The following is a 26,411-nucleotide window of genomic DNA, read 5'->3' as shown; positions in this document are numbered from 1 at the left end:
CTGGACCTGGAAACAGTTATATGAGGGTTGCCATTTGTTGTGGCAAACTTGTCAGGTCTGCAGCATGTTCCTTTGTAGAGTGGACAGCTGTATTCATATGAGCTGAGGCACATGCTCTGGAACCGTCTGTGCACCACTGTTGGCAATGCAGTGTTGTGCGCATCTTCACTTCTGACTAAATAGGCAGCACTACGTTGTAACATGACATTCGTACATAGGCTACATCAGTGAGGAGGTGCTGATGGAAGTGCGGACTGTGCGGTGCTGTCCGTACGTGTAAATACGCCTGATTTCAGATTCATGTTTTGTACCTAGGAAAGAGCTGGTGCAAGTGCTCATTGAAAATGATAGAGGCTTGTGTTACACCAGAGAGCGTAACCAGTTGCTCCTCACCTGTCAGTGCTCTGTTCACAGAGCCACCTACAAACTCCTGTAACTACATCGTCTGTAATTATACTGTGCATGCATGAAATAGCTGCTAATCTGGGCATGTGTGATGTGCCATAATTACAAGCAGCACTATAAAGGTTTAATATTTAATGGATGGCCAGACTCATCTGGCAGTTCCTCTAGTTTAAGTATAAGGAATTATTATATACAAAAGTTCCAATATTTAACCCAACCTCATCCTCCAGATTGCATACCAATGCTAACGCTAAATTGCAGTGTTTGTATATAAAGTGTAAGGAGGATAAATAGTTTATTTTCTAAATCACCAAAATAAACTGTTCCGGCATATCACCTCAGCCATGACCTGCCAAATAGCGGCAGAATGGAAAAAGCCTACTTCATCACCTATGCCAGGCCTGGCCAGCCTGTGGCTCTCCAGATGTTGTGAAACTACACATCCCAGCATGCCTTGCCACAGTTTTAGCATTCCCTAATAGCAAAACTGTGGCAAAGCATGATGGGACTTGTAGTTTTACAACCGCTGGAGAGCCACAGGTTGGCCAGGCCTGACCTATGCAAGTCAATTCTGTCCCGAATTTGCTACATTTATAAAAATGGAATACAGATGGAGTCGCACTCATCTAGTGAGGCTCCATCACAAACGTGCGCTGCCGGCGGGACTAGGCGATCCGTCGCCTAGCCCCGCTATTGGAGTGCACAGAGACGCTTCTATTGTAGTGAATGGGGCACGTGCGCATCACGGACGCGCGTGCAGCCCAGATGCTGCGATGGGCACACCTAAGCGGGCGTGCTCAGGCACAGACAGAGCCACGATTAGTGTGGCTCCAGCTGTACATAACCAGTATTAATAATCACTGCTTAAGCTGGACATACAGTAGTGCGATTTGGGCTCTTGTCATCGGATTCAGACGCATCGGGCCGAGAAATCGGATGAAAAGTTGGCAAATCGCAGGTGTTTGACATCTGATCCGATGCGCTGTCCCGTGTGCATCGGGGCTGAGTCGGTGGTCGGACGTGCTGCCCATAGGATAAATCGAAATCACAGCCATCAGGTACACATCGCGGCTGTTTTTTTTTAGCACCTGTGATATATTGCATGCAAATTTCTCTGGAGTGCCATTTCTCTGAACCCTCCCACCCACACAGCGGCATCAGCAGCAGCATGCGATATATCGCATGTAAAAAATGGCACATCAAGTACTAAATTGGATGGAAGCACTCCCGTGGAGCTGCCGGGGGAGTTCAAGGGAAATGGGATCCAACTTGTGCCTCAGACAAGTCGCAGTAATGTGTGGGGGGCTTAAATCTATTGAATTAACTTGGGACTCCTTGCAAGCCTTTCAAAACGTTCCCGCCTCGTTTGACAGCTAAGCCTGTAGCTTTGGCTATCTGAGGGTCTCTCTAGATTGAGGTCCCCCCCCAAACTCCCCTCCCCCTTACTTTCCCTTTTCTCAACCTTTCTCTTAAGCCAGTGGTTCCCAAACTTTTTTGAATCATGGCGCCCTAAAGTATCAGAATTTTTTTTATGGCAAAAAGTTTCTTATTGAAAAAAAAAACAATTAAAAATTAAATTAAATAATGTGTTTATATGTCATTCTTAGGTTCAATTGTGTGGTGAGGGACAAGATTTACTTCTGTTTGTCCAGGATTGGCAGCCACTAGCACTGGGTTTGTCTATTACATTGATCATTATTAATTAAAATTGGTCCTGGACCACCAATCCAAGGCATCCCAGCAAGTGTCCTGAGGTACCCCGGGGTGCCACGGCACACAGTTTGAGAACCACTGTCTCATGCATTTAATTTTTTGTTCCTTTTCTTATCTCTTTCTCCTGATGGCTTGCGGCATTGTCATCTGCAAGATCACTTTCTCGCTCCTTACTACCTTTATAATTGGGTCACTCTTAGAGTATTGAAAATTATGGCAGATTATTCCCTCCGTACAGATACTTTGTACCCCAATTTACTGTGTGATCTCCTTGTTGTATGTTTGTTTTGCATTTAGGAGAGCACATCTTCTGAGGAGAAATAAATATGGTGGCACAATGGTTATGTTGCTGCCACACAGTACTGAGGTTTTGTGTTTTGGATTTTGCCCCAAGGCCCTAACTATGTATAGTTTGTGTTCGCCACGTGCAGGGCCGGATTAAGGGTTGTGGGGGCCCAGGGGCAACAAAGTTGTGGGGGCACCCACAACTATGCCCGAGTGCACTCCCAACACACACGCACACACACACACCTCCTCCTTCCATGTACCCCTTACCAACTCTAGCCTCTACTTCTTCTTTCTACCCCCTAGCATCCTCTATTTACCCCTTCCCTATAGTCCTCTACCCATCCCACCTATACTTACACCCACAGTCCTCTCTCTACCTCCTACCGTAATTACCCCCACAGTCCTCTCTCTACCCCCTTCTGTAATTACCCCCATAGTCCTCTATCTACCTCCATCATCTCCCCCTTCCTCCATAAACTTCCCACAAGGCCTGACCTGCATCTCTGCCTCCTTCCCAGGTGTTCCGAGTGTTGCTGCTCTGCTCCCGTCCGCAGGTCGCTCTCCTCAACATACCAAAGTGAGTGACCTGATAGACGGAGAAACTAAACTGAAAGGTGGGGAGAGGGCGGAACTCCTGCTCCCAGGATGACCCTCTGCTTCTTTCTCCTTCCTTCCTCCATGTGCGGTTCAAAGCCTCCCGGAGACCCAATGCACATACGTGGCCAGGACTCGTCTCCACTGGACGAGCATTCACACGCGACTCACTATACACGGAGGAGCTCCCGGTGGCTGCTGTTAATGTACAGCTGAGACGCTGGAGACTCCTCCAATTCAAACTGCTGTGTGTGGGGCACCCCGGGACAACCGCCCCTGTCGCCCCTGCTTTAATCCGGCTTTGGCCACGTTGTAGGGTGGGTTTTCTCTGAGTGCTCCAGTTTCCTCCCACAATCTAAGATAAAACCCTAGTGTATATGTGTGTATTTATATGTGGTAGGGAAATGATTGTAAGATCACTGAGGATGTGAATGACCAAATATCCTCTGTAAAGTGATGAGAAATATGTGTGCGATATATAACTTTTTAATAAATATATATAATCTGACATAAAGTATACTGTATCTAACATATACTCTTTCCCTCTCTCTCTCTCTTTCTCTCTATATACATATATATAAATACATATAAAATATATATATGTACTGTATGTATATATGTGTAGATGTATATATATATATATATATATATAGTAACGATCCCTGAACATTGATGTAGTGGCTGTAATTTCACACAGGGCTGTCCTGATGCTCTGATGTGTGCAAGCTGACCTCTGATGTATTAAGTGTTGTAGGAATGAATACACCTGTAGGTGTCAAATTGCCCCCATTTGTGTGAAATTACAGCCACTACATCAATAGTGAATTTGACCCGTTTATTGTCTCTGAGGGCTTTGAACTAACTTTAACGATGTACATATACATTTGGATGTTACTAATATGCTCGTCTTGACAAAGATTCTTCATTGGAATCGAAACGGTGACATACTGAGCTATTATATTGGACATTAAAAACGATATTATTTGGATTGGACTGATTTCTTTAGGAGAGTGCATCTCCCTGTTCAGGGATCGTTACTATATTTGTGGACTCATTATTCTAATGTATCCTCCACTAGGTAGACACCGCTGTTGCTATTAAGAAGATGAGAGTGCGGGTTTATTTGCATATATATATATATATATATATATATATATATATACATCAAAAACAACAGGCGGCACTCGGAGACTTGGACTCAGTTGTAAATATGTAGAAATACCCCGTGGGGTGTGCTTTATTGTAGTGACGTTTCGGGGACTTCTCCCCTTCCTCAGACAAAGCAAAAGTGACAAACAGTGACCTTATTAAATAAGAACTACCTCATTAGACTTACCCCCTCCTCGTTTGTGTCAGCGGCTCCCTGGTCCCTCCGGCCGCCTTCCCGCAGCGAGCACTTCAGGCTGCCGCTCCCCCTCGCTGGCCGGATCTGGCTGGGAGCTACTCTTAAAGTGCAAAGGCATCGTCGCTGTGCGATGCCTTTTTCACTTCTGCGAGGGGGGGGCCGGACTGACATGCGGGGCGGACTAGCCCCGTGCTGGGCGTCCCCCCGCATATCAGGAAACATGATTGTAGCTGTGCTAAATTTAGCACAGCTACGATCAACTCGGAATGACCCCCTATGCACAGTGTGTTATGAAGTAAGTTATTGTTTTACCATTTTTATTACTTTGTCCCTTTAATGCTAAATTACATCGATCAGATAGGTTGTGGATTATTTATTACTGTTTAATATGCCTTGTTGACATATTTATGAGTTGTTCTGTTATAAAAACATTTTTTTTTATTGTGGAGCAAGAATATATCTTTAGAACAAATGCAGCAAGAGGTCACTTGGGCCCAATGCCCCCTAGTGGTCTCCCGTAGCTATATCAGCTGTGAGGCTGATTCAGAGGTGGCTGCAGATTTGGCTATGTCTGTGGGCGGACACATTTCTATGACTGTGTGCAAGAGCTGCATCCACAGTAGCAATAAATTGCTACACTGTGTCTGTATGTGCACCCTTGAAGCAAATCAACAAGTTGAAAACACTAGAATTGCAGATTACAGGACTGCTTGATGACTAATCAGTAGCTATGTGAAGGAATATTTTGTTGATCCAATATATGGGGTTAATCCAATAAGGTGCGTGTTTGCTAATGCGCGTTTGTGTCATGTAACTAGCAGACTTTGCACGAATGCGCGCTCCTGAGAATTCTCAAATCCAATGAAAAATGCCTATTCACGGTACTCGCAACAGGGATTTACAAAGTGTTTACCGACTGTTATCTGAGACAAGTGAATTAAAAAGTGCGGAGACCTTCCTGGACCCCAAAAAGTGACCGCTTTTAGCAGAATAATTCAGAAGACTGTTAGTGGGCATAAGGAAAGTACTGGGCGCTTTTAAAAGGTGTCAAATGGCTGATTTGTGCATTTCTTTGAAGGTAAAAAATGAAGTAAAGCAAACAAATTTTGTTTGATTAGAAATAAATTGAAAATGCAAAAAATGTAGGACCAAAGGATGCTTTTGGGCAGCGGCATCTCTAGAGAGGAGGGGACCTGTGTGCAGACTCCGTGTGTGGGCCCCCTCCTCTCCCGTAGCCGTTGCGCCGCTGCTAGCGCTCTGAGCGCTGTAGACTCTGGCGCAGTGCCAGAGTCTACAGTGCATGCGCAGGACTCCGAAATATGGGTGCTGCACCATTTTTTCAGAGTCCTGCCCATGCACTGTAGACCTTCGCACTGTGCCAGAGTCTCTAGTGGTCAGTGCGCTAGCAGCGGCGCGGCGGCTACGGGAGAGGAGGGGGCCCGCTCACTGTCAGCGATGGACTCCGGAAAGGTGAGTATAGGAGAAATGGGTGCGGTGTGGGCCCCCTCTGGACTCAGGGGCCCGTGTGCACCGCACACGCTGCACTCATTGTAGATACGCCAATGCTTTTGGGGTTCATTGAGGTGATTTAAAAAAAGTTTTTTCAAAATAATAAAAAGCAATTATTGTTCATTGAAACAAATACTTTTCTGAAATTTGGGGAGTATAATTTAATGAATAGGCTTATTTTAGGGTAAGGCCTTTTTTTTTTGCCCCAAAAGTGACATGTAATTATTGGCGCAATGAAGCTAATTGAAAACTTCCAAATGCATAAGTAGTCATTAGAGGGAGGTGTCCATGGGATTCTGAAGCACGTCCCAATATTTTTATCTTAAAATAAAGATTTTCCCTGCCTTTCCTCACCATTATGGGGTAACGAACAAATCACTTTACTCTGACCATTACCCGTGGCACGCACGTTTATTCTCACAGCCTCTGGAGGTGCGAGAAAAAAAGGTGTAGTTTGGCCACCCAAAGCACCCAAACCCAAACTTTTAGACTCCCAAACTGGAACTTTAGATGGAGCTGCCAGTCAAGTAAAATGCTAATAGTCGTCTGATCAGGGCATCAATTGAATAGCTCTCATAGGCGCACATTAATATAGATGCCCAGCAAGGGGGGAGGGCACAACAAATGAATAGGCCCCTTTGAATAGATGCATCATCTTCTGAAAGGATCTGGAAGTGGTCGCTCAAATGAAAAAATAAAACAGATATTTTCTTCTTATTTAACGAAAATACCTAAATACGGTATCTAAAACAGTGCATGTTTCGGAACAAATGGTTGATGCATTTACTATATACTGTAGTGGACTTTATTGAAAGTTAATTAATGATAACTTGTCTACTTTAAGACCTAAGCTTGGAAATCAACATGATCCTGAGAAATAAGTCACGTACAGTATGCTTACTGTGAAAGACCCTCGCTTGATTTCTCTCCATCTGGACAAATTACCTTGCTTGCACCCCAGGTGTAAATGGGCCGGATTTCGAGCTATTTGAAATGATCTGTGCCATGGAGAGCCAGCGAGAGAGATAGAGAGAGCAATAGCTTGTTGTCATGGCAACATAAGAATAGTGAGCTGTTTACTGTAGAATGCTCCGCAATAGGGTCTACAAGCCACAGTATGCCTTCCCTATAACTGATGTCTGCAGAGCTAATCGTGCGCAAAGGCTATTTTCTCTATAAGTCGTTAAACGCTGCAAGGCCACTTGGCTTATGGGACGTCAGGATGTGTTCTAAAGAAACCAGCCCTGGATATTACCTGCCTGCCTATGGAATACAGGGGGGGAAACTGTACCTGAGCCAGAACCTGTGTATACAAAAGCTCCCAATAACGCAGCTGCTGTTTATTTAGGGGGCTTAAGACTTGAGTGGTAGCTGAATCACATGGTAACCCAAGCTATTACATTTATTGTCTTGATATTTGTACTGTGTGTCAGATTTATTGCCTGTCTACAATCTGTTTGTCAGCTTAGTGAGATGTTTAGAAGCTGTGGTAGCAGGGACTGCTAGAAGAATGCAGCTGAAAGAATCTAGACGTCTTCTCGGTGGTTTTCTAAACGGAATAGTGCATTGCGATGAGTTTGAAGTTCTGTGACCTAGCTTATTTTGCAAAATGTAAGCTACACATAAGTTGTTCCGTGTAATTATAGACTTGTATAGATTTATTTGCGGTCGTCTGTTCTATTTAAATGATTGCGATGCTCGGTGCAGATTTGGCTGGCAGATGTCAGTGATATCAGACAGCAGAATAACATTTACTTGGCTAAAAAAAAGTATTTGGATGTTATACAGTTAATGAACATCGGACGTAGGTTGTCACGGCAAACTGTTTCTTATTTACTAAAACAGTCTGTATATTTGAACGATTTAATAGAAAAACAAAATGTTTACTTAACGTATCAGTTACCCTCCTCAAAAAAAGCTTTCCAACTTACATCATGGTATCATTCAGGAGTTTTGGCAGTCAGAAATCCCCTATATATGTCCCCTGATTGTGGTATCATTAAAATAAATGCCCTTATTTATCAATGAGTGATAAATTTCATTGTGGGTGATAGATTGCACCAGCCAAACCCGCTGTTAGGAGCGGGTTTGGCTGGTGCAATTTATCACTCACAGTGAAATTTATCACTCATTGATAAATAAGGGCAAAAGTTTGATACTGCTTTTCTTATAGAGGAATGTGTTCATCTGGAACAACAGTTTTACAATTAATGTTTATACTGGATGAACTAAACAGGAATTATACCAATTGTGTTACAAATGTTCCTCTTGCCTTCATTTGTCTTGTTTTTATCTGTTTACCAGGGACTTGCGGTGAGGTAAATGGCTTTGGAGCCACTGGCTAGTGGGCATTATACACAGGCGCAGCAGTGTGGGAGTCATTCCGACCCGATCGCTCGCTGCAGTTTATCGCAGCGCAGCAATTGGGTCAGAACTGTGCATGCCGGACGGCCGAAGGCCGTCGTTCCCTAGCGATCGCCTCTGCCTGATTGACAGGCAGTTGCTGTGCGGGAGGGAGCGGCGCGGCGGCGTTTGGCCGCCGTTATGGGGGCGCTGTCCAGCCAACGCAAGCGCTGCGACCAGGGGCAGCGACGTTCAACTCCCGGCCAGCCGCAGAAGCTGCGCTTGCCGGGAGTAACTCCACAAGTACAAAAGCATCGCCGCTGTGCGATGCTTTTGTACTTGTGTGTGTGTGGGGGTGTGGGTGGGGAGCCGGACTGACATGCGGGGCGGACTAGCCCTGTGCTGGTCATCCCCCCGCATGTCTGGGAATATGATCGTAGCTGTGCTAAATTTAGCACAGCTACGATCAACTCAGAATGACCCCCTATACACATGTGGGCATTAAACAGAGGTGCAGCAGTATATACATTTGGGCATTATACACAGGTGCAGCAGTATATACATTTGGGCATTATACACAGGTGCAGCAGTATATATATGTGGGAATTATACACAGGTGCAGCAATATATATATGTGGGCATTATACACAGGTGCAGCAGTATATACAGTACATGTGGGCATTATACACAAGTGCAGAAGTATATACATGTGGGCATTATACACAGGTGCAGCAATATATACATGTGGGCATTATACACAGGCGCAGCAATATATACATGTGGGCATTATACAGAGGTGCAGCGGTATATACATTTGGGCAGTATATACATTTGGGCATTATACACAGGTGCAGCAGTATATACATGTGGGAATTATACACAGGTGCAGCAATATATATATGTGGGCATTATACACAGGTGCAGCAGTATATACAGTACATGTGGGCATTATACACAAGTGCAGAAGAATATACATGTGGGCATTATACACAGGTGCAGCAATATATACATGTGGGCATTATACACAGGCGCAGCAATATATACATGTGGGCATTATACACAGCGCAGCAGTATATACATGTGGGCATTATACACAAGTGCCGCAGTATATACATGTGGGAATTATATGCATTCCTAGCTACAGACAGACAGTTAAAAGATAAACAGTCATTAATTAGACACTATATGGTCGACAGTCAAGTCAGACAGGGTCAAAAGTCAGACACAAAAAAAAATGTTTTGTTCTGTTTTTCTGTGTTTTTTTACAACTTTTGCCTCATTTACTATCCATGTCACAAACTATTCACTTTTAGTAAAGTTGTGGCGAGCGGAGTGAGACACTGAGCCCGAAGCATGGCGAGCGTAGCGCGCCCGCGAGGGGACGAATTTCACCAAATTTGGGTTAAAAATGTTTAAAAACACAAAAAAAACACAAAACATTTTTTGTTTTTTTGTGTCTGACTTATGACCCTGTCTGACTTTTGACCCTGTCTGACTTTTTTTTTTTTTTTAAATAAAGTATTTTTATTTCGAAGGAGAGTAGTTTGCATACAGACATTGCATAACAGGAACACATTAAACACGTAATGACATGTCCTCATCGGGGAACAGCATTCACTTTCGACTTATTTTCAAACTATGTCATTTGCTCATAGGCGCATAGGAATGTACAGTTATATTATACCATTATTTTGCATTATCCGTACACTCTAGTATTCATGAAATCAAATTATACTTTGTTTTGTTCCCCCCCCCCCCTCAAATATAACTCTTACGGACAATCCGTCCGAGTAAAACCCTTTAAAAGAGAAGAAAACAATCAGAAACCAAACACAGAGAACCCCAGAAATAAAAAAATTAAAAAAACAAAGAGACAAAAAACATTATGGGGAAGAGGACGCATTGGGGGATACTAGCACTCTAAATCCTACCCTGTCCAGATGGGCACAGAGCCACTCTCTCATTCACAACCCATTGGGTGAGAGGGAAGCCTATGGCCCTAGAAGATCATAACTTGGCAAATCCAGGACCTGTTAGTAACCCTATCACCATTAAGTTGTAGGGTCTGGGACGGAGTATATGGATTCCAGCCATGGAGACCAAATTCTTTCAAATTTAGCGGAGGCATTGTGTTTCATATAAATGTATCGTTCCTTAAAAACAGTGTCGTTTATTAGTGCCTTAAGAGCGGGGAGTGTAGGGCCCTTAGGGGCCATCCATAGCCTCGCAATGCTCACCTTCGCCATTGCACATATGTTGCGAGCATATAGGCCCTCTGGACCAGACACAAAGTCAGAGCTACCCATTCCCAGGATGCAAAATTGCGGAGTAAGCATGGCCTCGTCCACCTCTGTGTTCCCCAGAATCGATCCGACCCCCGCCCAGAAAGCCCGCAGCACCAGACAATCCCAAATGAGGTGCCAAAAAGTACCTGCAGTCATCCCACACTTAGGGCAGTCACCCACACGACCCGTCCCGAATTTGGCCAGTCTGGCCGGGGTCATATATATTCTATGCAAAAGGAAGTATTGTATCTGTTGATACCTGATGGATTTGGTAACCGTGCACGGAGTTTCCAAAGCAAGGGCCCAGTTCTCTTCATCTATGGGGCCCAGATCCTGCTCCCATTTGACACAGAGACGTGTCAAAGGATCTATATGGAGTTTGGCGAGTAGATAACCATAAGCATGGGAAATCATCTTAACTCGACCCAGCATACTTACAAAGGTCTTAATGGGAAATGGTATAATTTTAGGGGGGGAATTGGCGAATTGGGACTGCAAGGCATGTCTGAGCTGGAGGTATCTAAAAAAATAGGAGTTAGGCAAATTAAACTCATCTTTTAGTTGTTGGAAGGATTTGAGCGTATTATCCGTATAAAGGTGATTTATGGAAATCACTGATTTAGGGACCCAAACTTCCCTCCCCTCGAGCGCATACAGTTCAGGGAGCCATTTAGAATACCAGAGGGGGGTGTCCGGGTCCAATCCATCAAATTTCAAAAGAATTTTTAGTGCCTGCCACACCTTCATGGCTTGGTATATAAGAGGAGGGAGGAACCGGGCCAAGCTCCCACTCAGCAACACCTGCAGGGGGGATAAGTCGGGGAAGTAGCATTGGACAAATACCCAGTGTAGAGAAGTGACGCCAGTATCCTGTACCCATGCACTAATATGAGACAGCTGAGCGGCATAGTAGTACATCTGAAAGTTTGGCAAGGCCAGACCTCCGTCGCTGCGCAGCCTGGTGAGAGTGTTCAGTTGTATTCTAGGACGTTTGCTTGCCCATATTAAAGAAGACAGGACACTATTAAATTTTCTAAAGAAGGATGGATGAATATATACAGGGGATTGCAGAACCACATATAGAATCTTAGGTAGTATTATCATTTTTACGAGGCTGACCCTGCCAGATACAGTCAATGGAAGCTTACACCAAGTCTTGGATTTACGAGTAATTTGTTGCATGATCGGATCAAGGTTCAAAGGTGTAAAGTCAGAGGGGTCATTGGTTACCTGAATCCCAAGATATTTAAATTTCGCCGTCCAACATAGCGGTAGGGAGATTTTAGGAGCAGCAGGGGGGGGGGCAATCACAGGCATAATAGAGGACTTAGACCAGTTAATATGAAGGCCTGAATATATACCGAACTCCTCAATCAATTGCAACACTGTAGGCATAGACCTGGTGTAATCCTGCAGAAACAACAGCATGTCGTCAGCGTAAAGGGCAATCCTATCCTCACGAGGGCCGGTATGAATGCCCACCACGCCTGGGTGGGACCTTATTAGACAGGCCAAGGGTTCGATGGCCAGGGCAAACAAGGTTGGGGACAGAGGACATCCCTGCCTGGTCCCGCGAAACAGGCGGAACGAGGGAGAGATATAGCCATTCACTGAGATCCTGGCAGTCGGGTGCTGATAAAGCAATTTAATCCATTTTATAAAATTAGGCCCGAAACCCATAGCTGTCATGACCTCCCATAGATAGGACCACTCGATACTGTCAAATGCCTTGGCGGCATCCAGTGAGACCACTACCGAGTCAGAGGGGAAGTCATATGGGATTTGTAAGATGGTATATAATCTACGTAGGTTAATAGAAGTGGACATCCCTGGCATAAAGCCGGTCTGGTCGGAGTGGATAATGGAAGTAATTACGGTGTTGAGTCGAACTGCTAAAATCTTTGCCAGGATCTTAGCGTCACTGGGAATCAATGATATCGGTCTATAGGATTCTGGGGATCTAGGGTCTTTTCCGGGCTTCGGGATCACTATAATAATCGCCTCCGCCATAGAGGGGGGAAGTTGATCATTAACAAAAATATCAGAATACAGGGCGTGAAGCCTAGGACCGAAGAAATCAATGTGGGTCTTGTATACCTCTGAGGGGATGCCGTCATAGCCCGGTGCCTTGCCGCTGGGAGACAAGCCAATAGCCGCCGTTACCTCTTCCAGAGTTAAGGGTGCCTCCAGCATCTCAGAGGCCTCCGGGGGGAGTGTGGGTAGGGGAATATTACTTAAATAAGCGGAGAGGTCTGATGTCGAGTCTACCAGTTGTGAACTGTAGACCTCAGCATAGTAGGAGCGGAATAGCTGCGCAATTTCCGGCGTGGTGTTCACAAGGGCGCCATCGCTACCGGTCATCTGAGCAATTGTAGAACCTGGGCGGTCACTGTGCACCAATCGAGCCAACAGGCCACCTGGCCTATCGCCCTGCATGTAAATATTAGTAGCCTGAAATAGAAGCGAGCGCGAGTTTTTATCAGACAGATGAGCCACCCATGCCGACTGGGCCGCCAGCCAGCGTACCTTCAGCGCAGGGGTGCCATCCACCAAGTATCTAGATTCCAAATCCCTGGCGTCACTCTCAAGGGCTCTCTCTCTCTCTCTCTCCCTGCAGGACATTTTGAGGGCAGAAATACGTCTAATATACGTTCCCCTTAGGAATGCCTTAAATGAATCCCAAACCACTGTTCCGGGGGCCGAGCCTACATTGTCAGTAAAGTATCCCTCCCACTGAGTCACCTGGTCAGAGCAGTCACCTATTTGCAGCAGCCAGGAAGGATGCAGTTTCCAATAAGATTGACCCCTCTGGCTCACCATAGCGAGAGTCAACACCATAGGGGAGTGATCAGATATACCCCGGGCCTCGTATTGGACGTCAACCACCCTAGGGAGAAGAACGGGGGAGAGTAGGGTCAGATCGATCCTGGAGAACGAACCATGCGTGCCAGAGAAGCATGAAAACTGTCTAGTCGTAGTGTGCCGAGCTCTCCACACATCCACCCACTGCAAATTATTCAGAAAATCAGCAAATTTAGTAGGACTAAAGCGGACCCCAGCAGCCTGCGGAGAGCGCCATCTGTCTAAAGCTAAATTCATGACATTGTTAAAGTCACCCAAGCAGATTACCGGGGTGTCCGGAGAGGAGGCTATGAATGAAGCGGCTTGCTGTAGTACATCGTACGAGAATGGGGGGGGGGATATAAACCGCCAGTATGTAGTAGGGTTGGGAACTTAGTCTACATTCAAGGAACACAAATCGACCGCATTTGTCAGTCTTGACCGATACCAGCTCAAATTGGACCGATTTCTTTATCAGGATTGACACACCCCTGGAGGAAGAGGAGTGAGAAGCGTGATAGGCCCAGCCCACCCAGGGTCTTCTAAGTGACAGTAACCTATTCCCCTCCAAGTGAGTCTCGCAGAGACATGCAACATCCGGGCCATATTTCCGAAGTGTAGTTAATACTAAGGAACGCTTTATCTTATTATTTAAACCTCGAACATTCCATGTCAGAAATTTCAAATTAGCCATAGATCTGGTAATATTCTATGTAGTAACCTAAAGATACAGTCCAGCGAATATTCCTGGAAATTGTTAGTGAGGGTAATAACAGTGCTATACTACTCAATCCCTGATTCTTAATCGACAGTATCCAATGCATCAGACATACTTCAAAATGAATGTACTCCAAAACAAATTTAAGCATGAGAAAAATAACAAACTATAGAAAGAAAAAAACTTGTGTAAGGCACAGCAACAAGCTGTTCGCTGAACTCTCCCCCCCTCCCCGTATACCACCCCTAACTTCGGCATACTTAAATCCCAAACTATCGTTTCTATCTCTCAAGGGCTAAATACTAAACAAAACCCTTAACCAAAGTCAAGCGATCAAGAGAAAGAAAAGAAAAGTCCTGAGCCACCAACGCCAAGGGGGGGCTCCCTGGACAATGGGTAGATGCCTCTGGTGGTCCCAACCGATCATTAGACAGTGCAGGGCCTCAATCCGGGGCCATCTGGCGCGCTCCCGGAGCATATCTGTCCAGCCATTGGGCCGCCTCTCTAGGGGAATTGAAGAATTTGGTTTCCCCGTCCGCTACCACCCGGAGTCGGGAGGGGAATAGCATAGAGTAGGAGATGTTCAGGTCTCTGAGGCGCCTCTTGATAGGCATAAACTGGGCTCGATCCTTCTGGACTTCCGCGGCAAAATCAGGAAAAGCAGACACGGTAACCCCGTTTCTGGTAAGGGGGCCTTTTGTGCGTCCCAACCGGAGGACCGAGTCACGGTCCTTATAATGCAGAAATTTGGCGATGAAGGTGCGCGGAGGGGCGCCAGGAGGTAGAGGACGAGATGGTATCCGGTGTGCACGCTCCACCGTAAACTGTGCCGTGAAGGATTCAGCGCCGTACAGTTCCTTAAGCCATGACTCCAGGAAGACCTCAGGCTGGGAGCCCTCCTCCTTCTCCGGCAGGCCCACAAATCGCACATTATTTCTACGCAGCCGACCCTCCATGTCTAGTAATTTGGATTGAAGGGATGTTACTTGCTGGGTTACCGTGGAAATAGATTGTTTCATAGGACCGCACATATCCTCCAGATTCGAGACACGGGTTTCTGCCTCTCCCACTCTCTCTCGTATGCGCTGGACGTCCTGCCGAAGCAGTGAGAGATCACACTGCACTTTCTCCATCTTATCTGAAAGACGCTGTTCCGATCCAGCTATTGCCTCCAGCACTTGTTGAAGAGACGGAGCTGCGGGTGTGTTAGGGGATTCAGCAGCTGTTGCAGATGGGGAGTAGGAGTGGGACGGAGAGGCCCCCTGCGAAGCGGCCTGCGAGGCCCGTTGGTTTAGTGGGTTAGGTTGTCTGGCAAATTTCTCCAGCTTCGCCGCAGCCGTGCGCTGGCCGTCCCGAACCATGACGGACAATAGGTAGTAACAGACACTCCGGTATAATCTCAGGTCAAAAGCGTAGAAGGAGACTTCAGCAATAAGTGAATTTTAGGGTTGTAATAAGCAGAAACACATCCGCAGCTGGTCTCCAAAGTAGTAGGCAAATGTAAAAGAAAGTACTGGCAGCGTCCCAGAATATAGGTGAGAGCAGGAGCGATGCAGTTATTTAGTATGTAAAATAAGACAGCAACTGAAGTCAAAGTGTAATTTGATCCCAGGAGGTAGAAGTCACTCACCAGTTACATATCAGTCAGCCTTTAAGTGAGAGTGTTCCCTCTATGACTGGAAGCAGCAGTTCAGAGCAGTGGGGCCGGGAATCTCCAAAATTCAGGCCGGGGATCCGGAGGAGGTATAGGCCGCAAATCCGGAAGTATGTCTCCTCGGCCGTACAGACCCCGGGGAGAGCGGGGAAATCGCCTGCCGGTGCCCTGCAGCGTAGGGAAGAAAAGCAGGGTATTCAGGCACACCAAAGGGGCCAGGATATTACAGGAGGATGTTTAATCCAGGGAGCTCCCGGGATCTGCTTCCTACTCCTGTGCTGCCGTGGCCACGCCGACCCTGTCTGACTTTTGACTGTTGACCATATAGTGTCTAACTAATGACTGTCTATCTTTTAACTGTCTATGACAGGGATGGGGAACCTTTGGCCCTCCAGCTGTTGCTGAACTACACATACCAGCATGCCCTGCAACAGTTTTGCAATTTGGCCACGCTAAAACTGCTGCAGGGCATGCTGGGATGTGTAGTTCAACAGCAGCTGGAGGGCCAAAGGTTCCCCATCCCTGGTCTATGAGCTATACCACGTGACACCCCGAATTATATACAGGTACAGCAATATATACATGTGGGCATTATACACAGGTGTAGCAGTAGATACATGTGGGAATTATACACAGGTGCAGCAGTGTATACATGTGGGCATTATACACAGGTGTAGCAGTATATGCATGTGGGAATTATACACAGGTGCAGCAGTATATACATGTGGGCATTATACACAGGTTCAGCAGTATATACATGTGGGCATTATACACAAGTGCAGCAGTATATACATGTAGGAATTATACACAGGTGCAGCAGTATATACATGTGTGAATTATACACAGGTGCAGCAGTATATACATGTGGGCATTATACACAAGTGCAGCAGTATATACATGTGGGCATTATACACAGGTGCAGCAGTATATACATGTGAGCATTATACAGAGGTGCAGCAGAATATACACGTGGGCATTATACACAGGTGCAGCAGTATATACATGTGGAAATTTGGTGAGTTTTGATCAGAGATGTGCGGAAAAGAGGCAGGGAAGGCATTGCTGAAAATACACAAAGCGGGAGATGTATGAAAGTGAGCTGTGGTTTCTGCTGACCACAGCGCACGTAAAGCCTGCATTTTGCACTTCACATCAATGTATGAATGGCGTGTTAACGCCGTGTGCATTGCCAGTTGCGCGCCTCCGGCGCTTACCGCTTCCCCGCAGTAGTGAATGGGAGACGAAGTGCAGAGGCAATGTATGATTACCTCCGCTGTCACTTTTCATCTCCTAAAGCCGGCGGGCCGGAACGCCTCCCCCAGGCAGACAATGTGTGCAAAATGTGCACTCGCTTAGTCTTTTTTTTTTTTTTTAAACAAACTTTATTGAACGAGGACATTCTTCTGCTGGTCCACACAGCCTAATTGCGCATGCGCCGGGGCATCCAGCACTGCAGGGGGGGGGGGCAGATATAACATTCGCAGAGAGAGTTAGATTTGGGTGGGTTATTTTGTTTCTGTGCAGGGTAAATACTGGCTGCTTTATTTTTACACTGCAATTTAGATTTCAGTTTGAACACACCCCGCCCAAATCTAACTCTCTCTCCACATGTTATATCTGCCTCCCCTGCAGTGCACATGGTTTTGCCCAACTGCTAACAAATTTGCTCCTGCGATCAACTCTGAATTAGGCCCTGTGTGTACAGAGTATGCGCCTGATTTGCCACCAATCATCATAGTCATTATAAGAGATTACTTACACCTGCTCTATACTCGTAGTTGCCTACCTTGCTGCACCATCCTCCTGGAGGCTGCAGCGTGGTAGGCTAATGGGGGCTTGTCCGGCAGCAATGTGGACGGCCTGGGGGCGTGGCCGACGGGGAAAGTGAGTGGTCCGGGGGTGGGATGTCGAAAAAACAGGCACTGTACAGCAGGGGGCGGAGCTATGATGACGCGAATCGCGTTATCGTATCCCCTGTGGACCGGCCACTTGTTCTCTGCTGTGGGCGGCCGAGGGGGAGTGCGGGGGCTACCAGCAAAAGCGGGTCACGTGCCTAACTTTCCGGGGGGCCGGGAGGGCCACCCGATTTTTGGGAGCCAACCGGCCTTTCAAGGAGGGTAGGCAAGTATGTCTATATTTGAGTGCAAAACATTCACCACCAAACAGGCATCCAGGTCTGCTTAGGTCACATTTACTTGACTTTGGGTCTAACTCATCATGGATATTCTAAGAAATAGCAAATCGAGCATACAGATCGTAATTGCAATGTAGCCGCTGTTTGACTGACAGGAAACCTGCCGTTTTCTAGGTTTGTCATTAAAAAACGCAGGCGTGCCCAGGCATTTTTGAGGAGGGTCTCTGGCGTCAGCGCAGACCACTTTCAGCCTGTCTCAGTCGCAGATTAGTGGCAGCCTCAGACCTGCTCACATTTGCTCAGCTGGCAAAGTTTCTTCAGTGTTCCGTGAATTGCGTATGCATCTGCGAGTGATTAGCGATCTGCGATGCATTCGCAATTTTACAAGGGGCGTTTTTTCTTCCTGTCGGGGCGGCGCCATTCTACTCGCAGACAACTGCTATTTCTGAGAATAGCGATCCATGCTGAATTAGGTACCTTGTTCCTAAATTTTGTCAACATGAGAATGCCCCTTCCCTGATCTTTAACCAGGTTACGCTTGTTTCATTTTAGGTTCTGAAATGTGCATGAAAATAGTTGAAAACTTGCATCTGCAAAAAAAAAAAAGTTTCTGTTAAGGAGTATTCCCATATTTGTTTTTCTGCAGCGGGGTACACTGTGTTCCACAGGGAATACATCGAGGTGTAGAGATGGATCTTGATCAAGAGGCACCAACAGGCTCAAGCTTTAGACTGTCCCAGGATGCATTGCGGGGCCTCCTCTATATAACCCGCCTCCAGGCACTGTGAGCTCAGTTTTACAGTTGGTGCCTGCATAAGCAGGTCACTTAACAGGGGGGGCTGCGCAAACACTTCAAGGGCTGCAGCACTTCATATGTCAGTGTGACATACTGGGCTGCGGCTCCATCACCTCCCCAGCGGTGTCGCATACTCCTGCTGGCTCTGTTCCCGGGTACTTGCAGCAGAGACGCTCCGGTTCCTAGACAGACCACCATCCTGGACGCGTGGCTGCTTCTCAGTCATTAAATCGCATTCCAGTCGCGGTCTCAGGTGACGGACTGCGACGCTGGAGTAGACACTGTGGCCGTACAGGAACCCTGCTATATCCACCAGGGCATGGGAGCACAGGTCGGATAATACATTATCCATTTTTAATAAGGCTCCATAGTACCAGGTGGTGAGGACCAGCATAGGGGATAAGGCGCTTGACCTGTAGCCCGTCCCCAAGCTCCGGGCACCATCTACTGCTGGTGTTCCCGCCCTGGAGCTGCCTCACACCCTCCCTCACTCCTTGACTGAGACACTGGGTGCCATCTTCTCACAGTAGCTGCGACTGGTCTCCGGGACTGCAGGGCAAGGTCTCCTCTGTAAATCCACCTGATTTATCAGCGCTGTGATTCTACAGACACTTAAGTATTCTACATATCATTTTAAGACAGCGTTACCTCTACCAGAATATATTGTACTAGTATTCTGATATATACATCCTGGTCTCAGACCTCGCATTGTTAATATATATATATATATATATATATATATATATATATCTAGTCCAGTGCAGCTTTATTGTCTGCTAAAATAATTATCTGCATTGTCACTATGACTGTGTGTGCCTGTATCTGCTGTGTGATTTTCACTTTCAGTGTATCACAGCTATATCTATCACTGTATTCTGTACCCTAGGACTAGGTGCGTCAGGGTCTCATATATAGTGCTGCACAGTATTTACCGTTAAGTGTAGTCTACTGTGTACTCAGTCACATAATACCGGATTTATTCGCTGGTGTTGTGTACTGTGTACGCAGTCACATAGTACCGGATGTAGATGCTGGTGTTGTGTACTGTGTACGCAGTCACATAATACCGGATTTATTCGCTGGTGTTGTGTACTGTGTACGCAGTCACATAGTACCGGATGTAGATGCTGGTGTTGTGTACTGTGTACTCAGTCACATAATACCGGATTTATTCGCTGGTGTTGTGTACTGTGTACGCAGTCACATAGTACCGGATGTAGATGCTGGTGTTGTGTACTGTGTACGCAGTCACATAGTACCGGATGTGGATGCTGGTGTTGTGTACTGTGTACGCTGTCACATACTGGAGGATTTATTCGCAGGTAGTCTACTCTGTCTGGCTGTACCGTACTCATACGCTCTGCGGTTACATTCACTGAAATGTCTAACACAAAGGGCGGGAAATCCGTGGACGCTCCTGTATCATGCAGCGCATGCGCCAGGGATTTGTCTGAGGGAGAAGCTTTGAATGATGGTCTGTGTAATATGTGCTATACATCTCCAAGTCAGCACGCTGCTACTGTAGCCAATCAGGAGCCACCTTGGGTGGCGTTCTCCAATATGCTTAATATGCTTGTGACATACCTTACGCCCCCTATGGCACCTCCTGTGCCATTGCAGCCACATATTGTCCCTATGGTAAGACCGCCCTGGGCGGATACTCTGTCTACCCAGATACAACAATTGAAGCAATCTTTGGTTAGACAAAAACCTACCCCACGTCCCTCTGGGGTTAAGGGGTCATCTAATATCTCAGATGATACTTCTGATGAGGATGGGGAGTATACTGATCCCTCAGACACTGATACAGTCGCTTCTGACGAGGAAACTACGACGCAGGTTGATGTCCCTGACCTAGTGGAGACTGTTAAGCTGATTCTACAAATCGATGATGATGTAGATCCCACTACTGCGTCTAAGAAGCCTGATAAATTTAAATGTGCAGATATATGTAACGAAGATCTCTGAATTCTATTATTATGTGGGATTTACATCTGGTTACTGTTATCATTCAGTGTGCTGGGGGAAACAAAATACCTTTTTTTATTGCTCAGAAATACCCCTCCCTTTCAAGCACCTGAACGATATCACTAAGCTAATTGAGCATCTGCCAAACTGTATCAATTTAAATGTCAGAAGGTAACTAAAGTAGTCCTACCACATTCTGACCATTTGTTAGACATACGTCAGGAATCCTGGTCTTCTCCAGGAAAGAAATTCTCCCTGTCTAAAAAGATTCTAGCTCATTATCCTCTCTCCGCTGAGTTGTGTAACAAGAGGGAAAATCCACCGCCGGTGGATTCCCATGTCACCCGTCTTGTGGTGTCATCTACTCTGCCTGTCACTACTGTCACCTCACTGAAGGAACCGACAGATAAGCGTGTCGAAGGATGCCTGAAATCTATTTACTCCCTTACATGTGCTGTACATAGACCCACTATAGCAGCATCCTGGGCCGCAAAAGGAATTGAAGCATGGGTTCAGGCACTAGAGGAAGAGCTGCCTCAGGATATATCTGACACTGTCAGACAATATCTGTCTCATATTACCACCACCTCCCATTATATTCAGGAGGCGTCCTCTGAGGCAGGTGTAATGGCGGCCAAGGCGTCGACTATGTCCATCCTGGCTCGCCGAATTCTGTGGTTGAGGTCATGGAAGGTGGACCTGGACTCCAAAAAGACCTTAGAGGTGCTCCCTTTTAAGGGAGACATCTTGTTTGGGGAGTATCTGAATAAGATTGTGACTAATTTAGCGGCTGCTAAGACTGCGTTTCTCCTGAATACTAATCCTTCTACACAGAAGGCAAAGAGTACCACTTTTCAATCCTTTTGACCTCAGGGGAAAGCAAAAGGTCAGGCATACCCGAGACAAGTTTGTGCTCCCAAAACCACTAAGTCCAAAGCAAAACAATCCTGGGCTGCCCGTCAGCCTGCTTCCAAACAAGACAAGCCTGCTGCATGAAGGGGCGGGCCTCCCCCTGGGGGATCCCAGGGTGGGAGGCCGACTTATGAAGTTCTGCATGTCACGATCCGGGTATCTGGACGCCATTACCTGCCGTTTAGGTGTCTTCTGAGACTGGCCCAGCGTTCCAAATCCGGATCTCATCTGTGTCAACACTCTGCACATCCCTTCTGTCATTCTGAGACACTACCACAGCGGCGCCATGTTTGAATCCAACATGGCGTCTCCCGTCCTCCGCGGCCTCCGCCGCCGTTACTGTGTTATTGCTGCAGGTTCTCAGAATCATGTATCATGCCTGCCGCGGCCTCTGCTGCTCTCCAAGTGTCTCAGCATATAGCTGTCATCTGGCGTCTCCTGTCCTCCGCGGCCGGCGCCGCCATTGTCATTATGTTTGCACATTTCATTCCAAACCAGGTTTTCCCTCCAGGTTCCAGCATGGGCGCAGCCATGTTGGATTTGATCACATGCTCCAATTCCTCCAATCCACCGTTGCTGGAATCTGCATAATTGCCCAGCCAATGCCTGCATAGCAGCAGGTATAAGTATCCTGTGTCTGGGCCAGATAGATGTCAGTGCTTTGAATGTCATACCTTGTTCCAGTCTCTCTCTCCTGTGGCTTGTTTCTCCAGGTTCCAGCTCCTGTCTCCAGCATCCACAAAGAGACCCGCACCTGCTTTCCATCCTGCGGTGCAGCCTGACTCTGCAATCCTCTGTGACTGATCCAGCTTTCAGCTATTACTTCGTTTGCTTCCAGCTTCCAAGCTTGCAGCTATTAACCCATCTGTTTCCAGCAACCTGCTTCCAACAGAATTCAGCCTTCTTAAAGAGCCGGTGTTCTCCCAGCGGATTTCTACTTACCAGCAGTATCCACTACCACCGGTAACCACTCTTCATTTCATCTGTTTCCACGCACCCTAGCATCTTTCAGTTTTAACTCCGTGTCTCCACCATCTGGCTGGTTCCGTCCAGTGACTCCTACAGTGCATTCCAGTTACCAGCATCATCTCATACACCTACTGGCGTGTTCCTCGGTTGTCTCCACTACTACAGCCTGGCCTGGTAAGGTTATTCTACCCAAGGACTATAACATCCGTTCTGCAACCTACCAGTGCCCTGTTATACCTTTTATGGTTTAGTGATCCAGGAACTGTATTATCTGCCACTGCTAATACTGACTGTGAACGCTGTTGTGATTATACGGAGTCTGTTTAATAAAATTTCATTTGACTTTTAACCTGCTTGTCATGGTCACACCTTCGGGTTTCCTTCCACACTTACATGTCCAGGGGTCTGATTAAACCATCTAAGTTTAACTTCATTCCAGCCCCTACAACTGAGGCTTCCTCCCGTCAGCCTAAACCCTCAGTTGTGACACTGCAATTCATCCAGGTCTTGTTAAAGACCACTTCAGATGCATGGGTGCAAGATGTCGTCTCTCACGGGTACGCAGTCTCTTTCAAGAGACGTCCCCCTCGCCAGTTCCGAATGACGGTTATTCCTTCGGACCCGTTGAAGGCACAAGCTCTACACCTGGTTGTGTGTTCCCTCCTGGATACAGGAGTGGTAGTGCTGGTCTTCCTGTCCCAGAGAGGCGGAGGCTATTATTCGACCCTGTTTCTAGTCCCGAAACCAAATGGGTTTTTCCGGCCTATACTCAACCTCAGATTTGTGAGAGTGTCCAAGTTCCGTGTGGAAACGCTGTTCTCGATTGTACTGGCCATGGAACCCGGAGATTATATGGTATCCCTGGATATACAAGATGCCTATCTGCATATACCTATTGCCTGTTAGGGTCTCCTGCCCTGTGCTGCCACGTCGTCATGGCAACCGGGAGACAAGTGCTAGCGGAGTAACCTGAGCGCAGCTGATACTCCGGTTCGGGTCTTTTGCTGTGCAGTGGTTACAGGCTCTGTGCACGGCAGGGGATCCGGTGCTGGTTTTTGTGCTCACAGTCTGTGAGGTCTGAGTGGGGCGTGAACAGCACCTGCTTTATAAGGCCTCTTCTCAGGTTAAGCAGATGCTGCTGAATCTTTGTTGGTTAGTCAGTTCCTGAAAGTTAGCCAGTACTGTGTAGCTTTGTATTTGTTGTTGCTTACTGCAAATAGGCCTGGGGATTTGGTACTACACTCTGCCAATCCAGACCTAGCAGTAAGACTGGAGTCAGTCGTTTAACTTGCTGGGGTTCTTTTACTACTCTGTGAACTTAGCAAGTTTGCGGCTGTATTCTAAGACTTGCCTGCCTAAATCCTGTCTCACTGTGCAAGGTGTCAGGTGTCAGTTTAGTGGCAGTAAGCTGAACCTGTGCACTGCAAGTGAGAATTAGGATTGTGGAGACTCTCCTTGTGTCTTTCATTCCATCTCTGACCAAGGAGTTTACTGCCACACCCGTTGGTAACCCTTTAGGGTTTTGCTGTTGCCCTTAGCAACAGCATTTCGGGTTCTCTACGTATTAAAACACAACATCTTGCTTTTCCCATCTGAGCATTACTAATACTAGGGAGACATCCAGTTCCTTAGCCTCTGGGCTTCTCTGTTCACTTTGTGTGTATTTTGTTACCCTATCACCTTCTGTGTACGTAATGTCATATTCCCCAGTCTGTCTGTGATTTCATTTGTTTTGCATAACAGTTCAAACACCAGTACATTCCTGCAGGCCATGGAGTGCATAACAGTTCTGACACCAGTACATTCCTGCAGGCACTGGTGTGCATAACATTGCCATATCTCATCAGCAATATCTGCGGTTTGCTATTGGCAACCTTCAATTTCAATTCCAGCCTCTGCTGTTTGGACTGACCACGGCCCCTCGGATCTTCACCAAGGTTATGGCCGTGATGACTGCTCATCTGCATCGTCAGGGAATCAGGATCCTGCCGTATCTGGACGACTTGCTGATGCTGGCGAACTCCCAAGATATCCTTATCAGTCATCTACAACTGACGGTAAACTTCCTACAAGCCCACGGGTGGCTCGTCAACTGGAAGAAGTCCTCTCTGGTCCCTGCTCGGAGCATGGTGCACCTGGGGGCACTGCTGGACACACACAGCCAAAGACTGTTTCTGTCTCCAGAGAAAGTCCTGAAACTTCAGGACAGGATACAATACTTCCTCTCTCGCCCACGAGTGTCGATACACTTGGCGATGCAAGTACTAGGCCTCATGGTGTCGGCGGTCAACATGGTAGAGTACTCCCAGTTTAATTCCCGCCCACTACAGAGGTTAATCCTTTCCAAGTGGGATGACCTGCCTCATTGGATCAGGTCTCAAATGATCTCCTTGACTCTGGAGGTTCGTTTGTCACTGAGCTGGTGGCTACAGGACCAACAGTTGAGCAGGGGCCATCCCTTCTGGATTGCCAACGGGGTCCTCCTGACGCCATTCTGAGGGATTGGAGCGTGGTGCTGGATCAACACTCTCTCCAGGGTCAGTGGACCAGGGAGGAATCTCTCCTCCCGATAAACATTCTGGAATTGCGGGCAGTGTTCAATGCTTTAACTCTTGCCCTGCCTCTGATACAGAACAGGCCTGTTCAAGTACAATCAGACAACACCACGGTGGCATACATAAATCATCAAGGCAGCACTCGAAGCCGCATGGCAATGATGGAAGTATCAAAAATCCTTTACTGGGTGGAACGCCATCTGCCAGCAATATCGGCAGTGTTCATTCCGGGGGTCCTCAACTGGGAAGTGGACTTCCTCAGTCATCAGGACGTACACGCTGCAGAGTGGAATCTTCATCCGGAAGTCTTTAAACTCCTAGTGGACAAGTGGGACCTACCAGATGTAGACCTGATGGCGTCTCGACACAATCACAAGGTTCCGGTCTTTGGATCAAGGACAAGGGATCCTCAAGCAGCATTCGTGGATGCACTGGCAGTTCCATGGAACTTTCGGCTGCCCTATGTGTTCCCTCCAGTGTCACTCCTGCCCTGGGTACTATGGAAGTTCAAGCAAGAAGGAAGAATACTACTTCTAGTCGCTCCAGCGTGGCCCCGACGGCATTGGTTCTCAGACCTGCAGGGCGTATCGACAGAGCATCCTCTTCTACTTCCTCAACGCCCAGACCTCCTCGTTCAGGGTCCTTGTGTCTACCCGGACCTGGCCAGACTGGCTTTGACGGCATGGCTCTTGAAGCTTCACTCTGGAGGGCCAAAGGATTCTCTGAGGCGGTTATCCAAACTATGCTAAAGGCCCGCAAACCGGCTTCTGCACGGATTTATTATATTGTCTGGAATTCTTACTTCACCTGGTGTGCTGCTAAGAATTACGATGCTTACAAGTTTAGTACTTCCAGACTTCTGGCTTTTTTGCAACAAGGCCTGGATTTAGGACTTCGTCTGGCCTCCCTCAAGGTTCACTTATCTGCCTTGTCGGTGTGGTTTCAGAGGAAAATTGTGTCTCTTCCTGATGTGCATACATTCACTCACTCACTCAGGGCGTACTGCGGATTCAGCCTCCCTATGTCCCTCCTGTGGCTCCATGGGATCTGTCTGTTGTCCTGAATGCCCTGCAAGAGTCTCCATTTGAACTTCTTGAGACGGTGGACCTTAAATGTCTCACAGCCAAGGTCCTGTTTCTGCTGGCTATTGCCTCAGCTAGGAGGGTGTTGGACATAGGCGCTTTGTCCTGTCGTCCACCCTTTCTGATTTTCCATCGTGACCGGGCAGTTCTGAGAACTCACCCAGGTTACTTACCTAAAGTGGTATCATCTTTTCACCTTAACCAAGAGATTGTGGTTCCGGGCTTCATCTCTTCTAACTTGTCCTCCAAAGAGCAGTCTTTGGATGTGGTAAGGGCTCTCCGTGTTTATGTGGAGAGGAC

At 47.0% G+C, this 26,411-nt stretch overlaps 1 protein-coding gene across 4 annotated transcripts in view; it reads left to right on the top strand.

Annotated features, from left to right (window-relative positions):
• Nucleotides 1-26,411, top strand: part of PRKAR1B (protein kinase cAMP-dependent type I regulatory subunit beta) — a 428,398-nt gene that overhangs the window by 75,450 nt on the left and 326,537 nt on the right. Inside the window, exon 1 of one of the 4 annotated variants that reach the window (XM_063934518.1) lies at nucleotides 7,001-7,237. The exons of the other annotated variants lie outside the window; for them this stretch is intronic. Coding sequence (XP_063790588.1) covers nucleotides 7,235-7,237 — 3 coding nt within the window. The 5' untranslated portion in view covers nucleotides 7,001-7,234. Of the gene's footprint in view, nucleotides 1-7,000; nucleotides 7,238-26,411 lie in introns of those variants that run through there. 4 annotated transcript variants of the gene reach the window in all.

Source organism: Pseudophryne corroboree, chromosome 7 (genome assembly GCF_028390025.1).
Source record: "Pseudophryne corroboree isolate aPseCor3 chromosome 7, aPseCor3.hap2, whole genome shotgun sequence".
Lineage (NCBI taxonomy): Eukaryota > Metazoa > Chordata > Amphibia > Anura > Myobatrachidae > Pseudophryne > Pseudophryne corroboree.
This window is presented reverse-complemented; position numbering and strand designations above follow the sequence as displayed.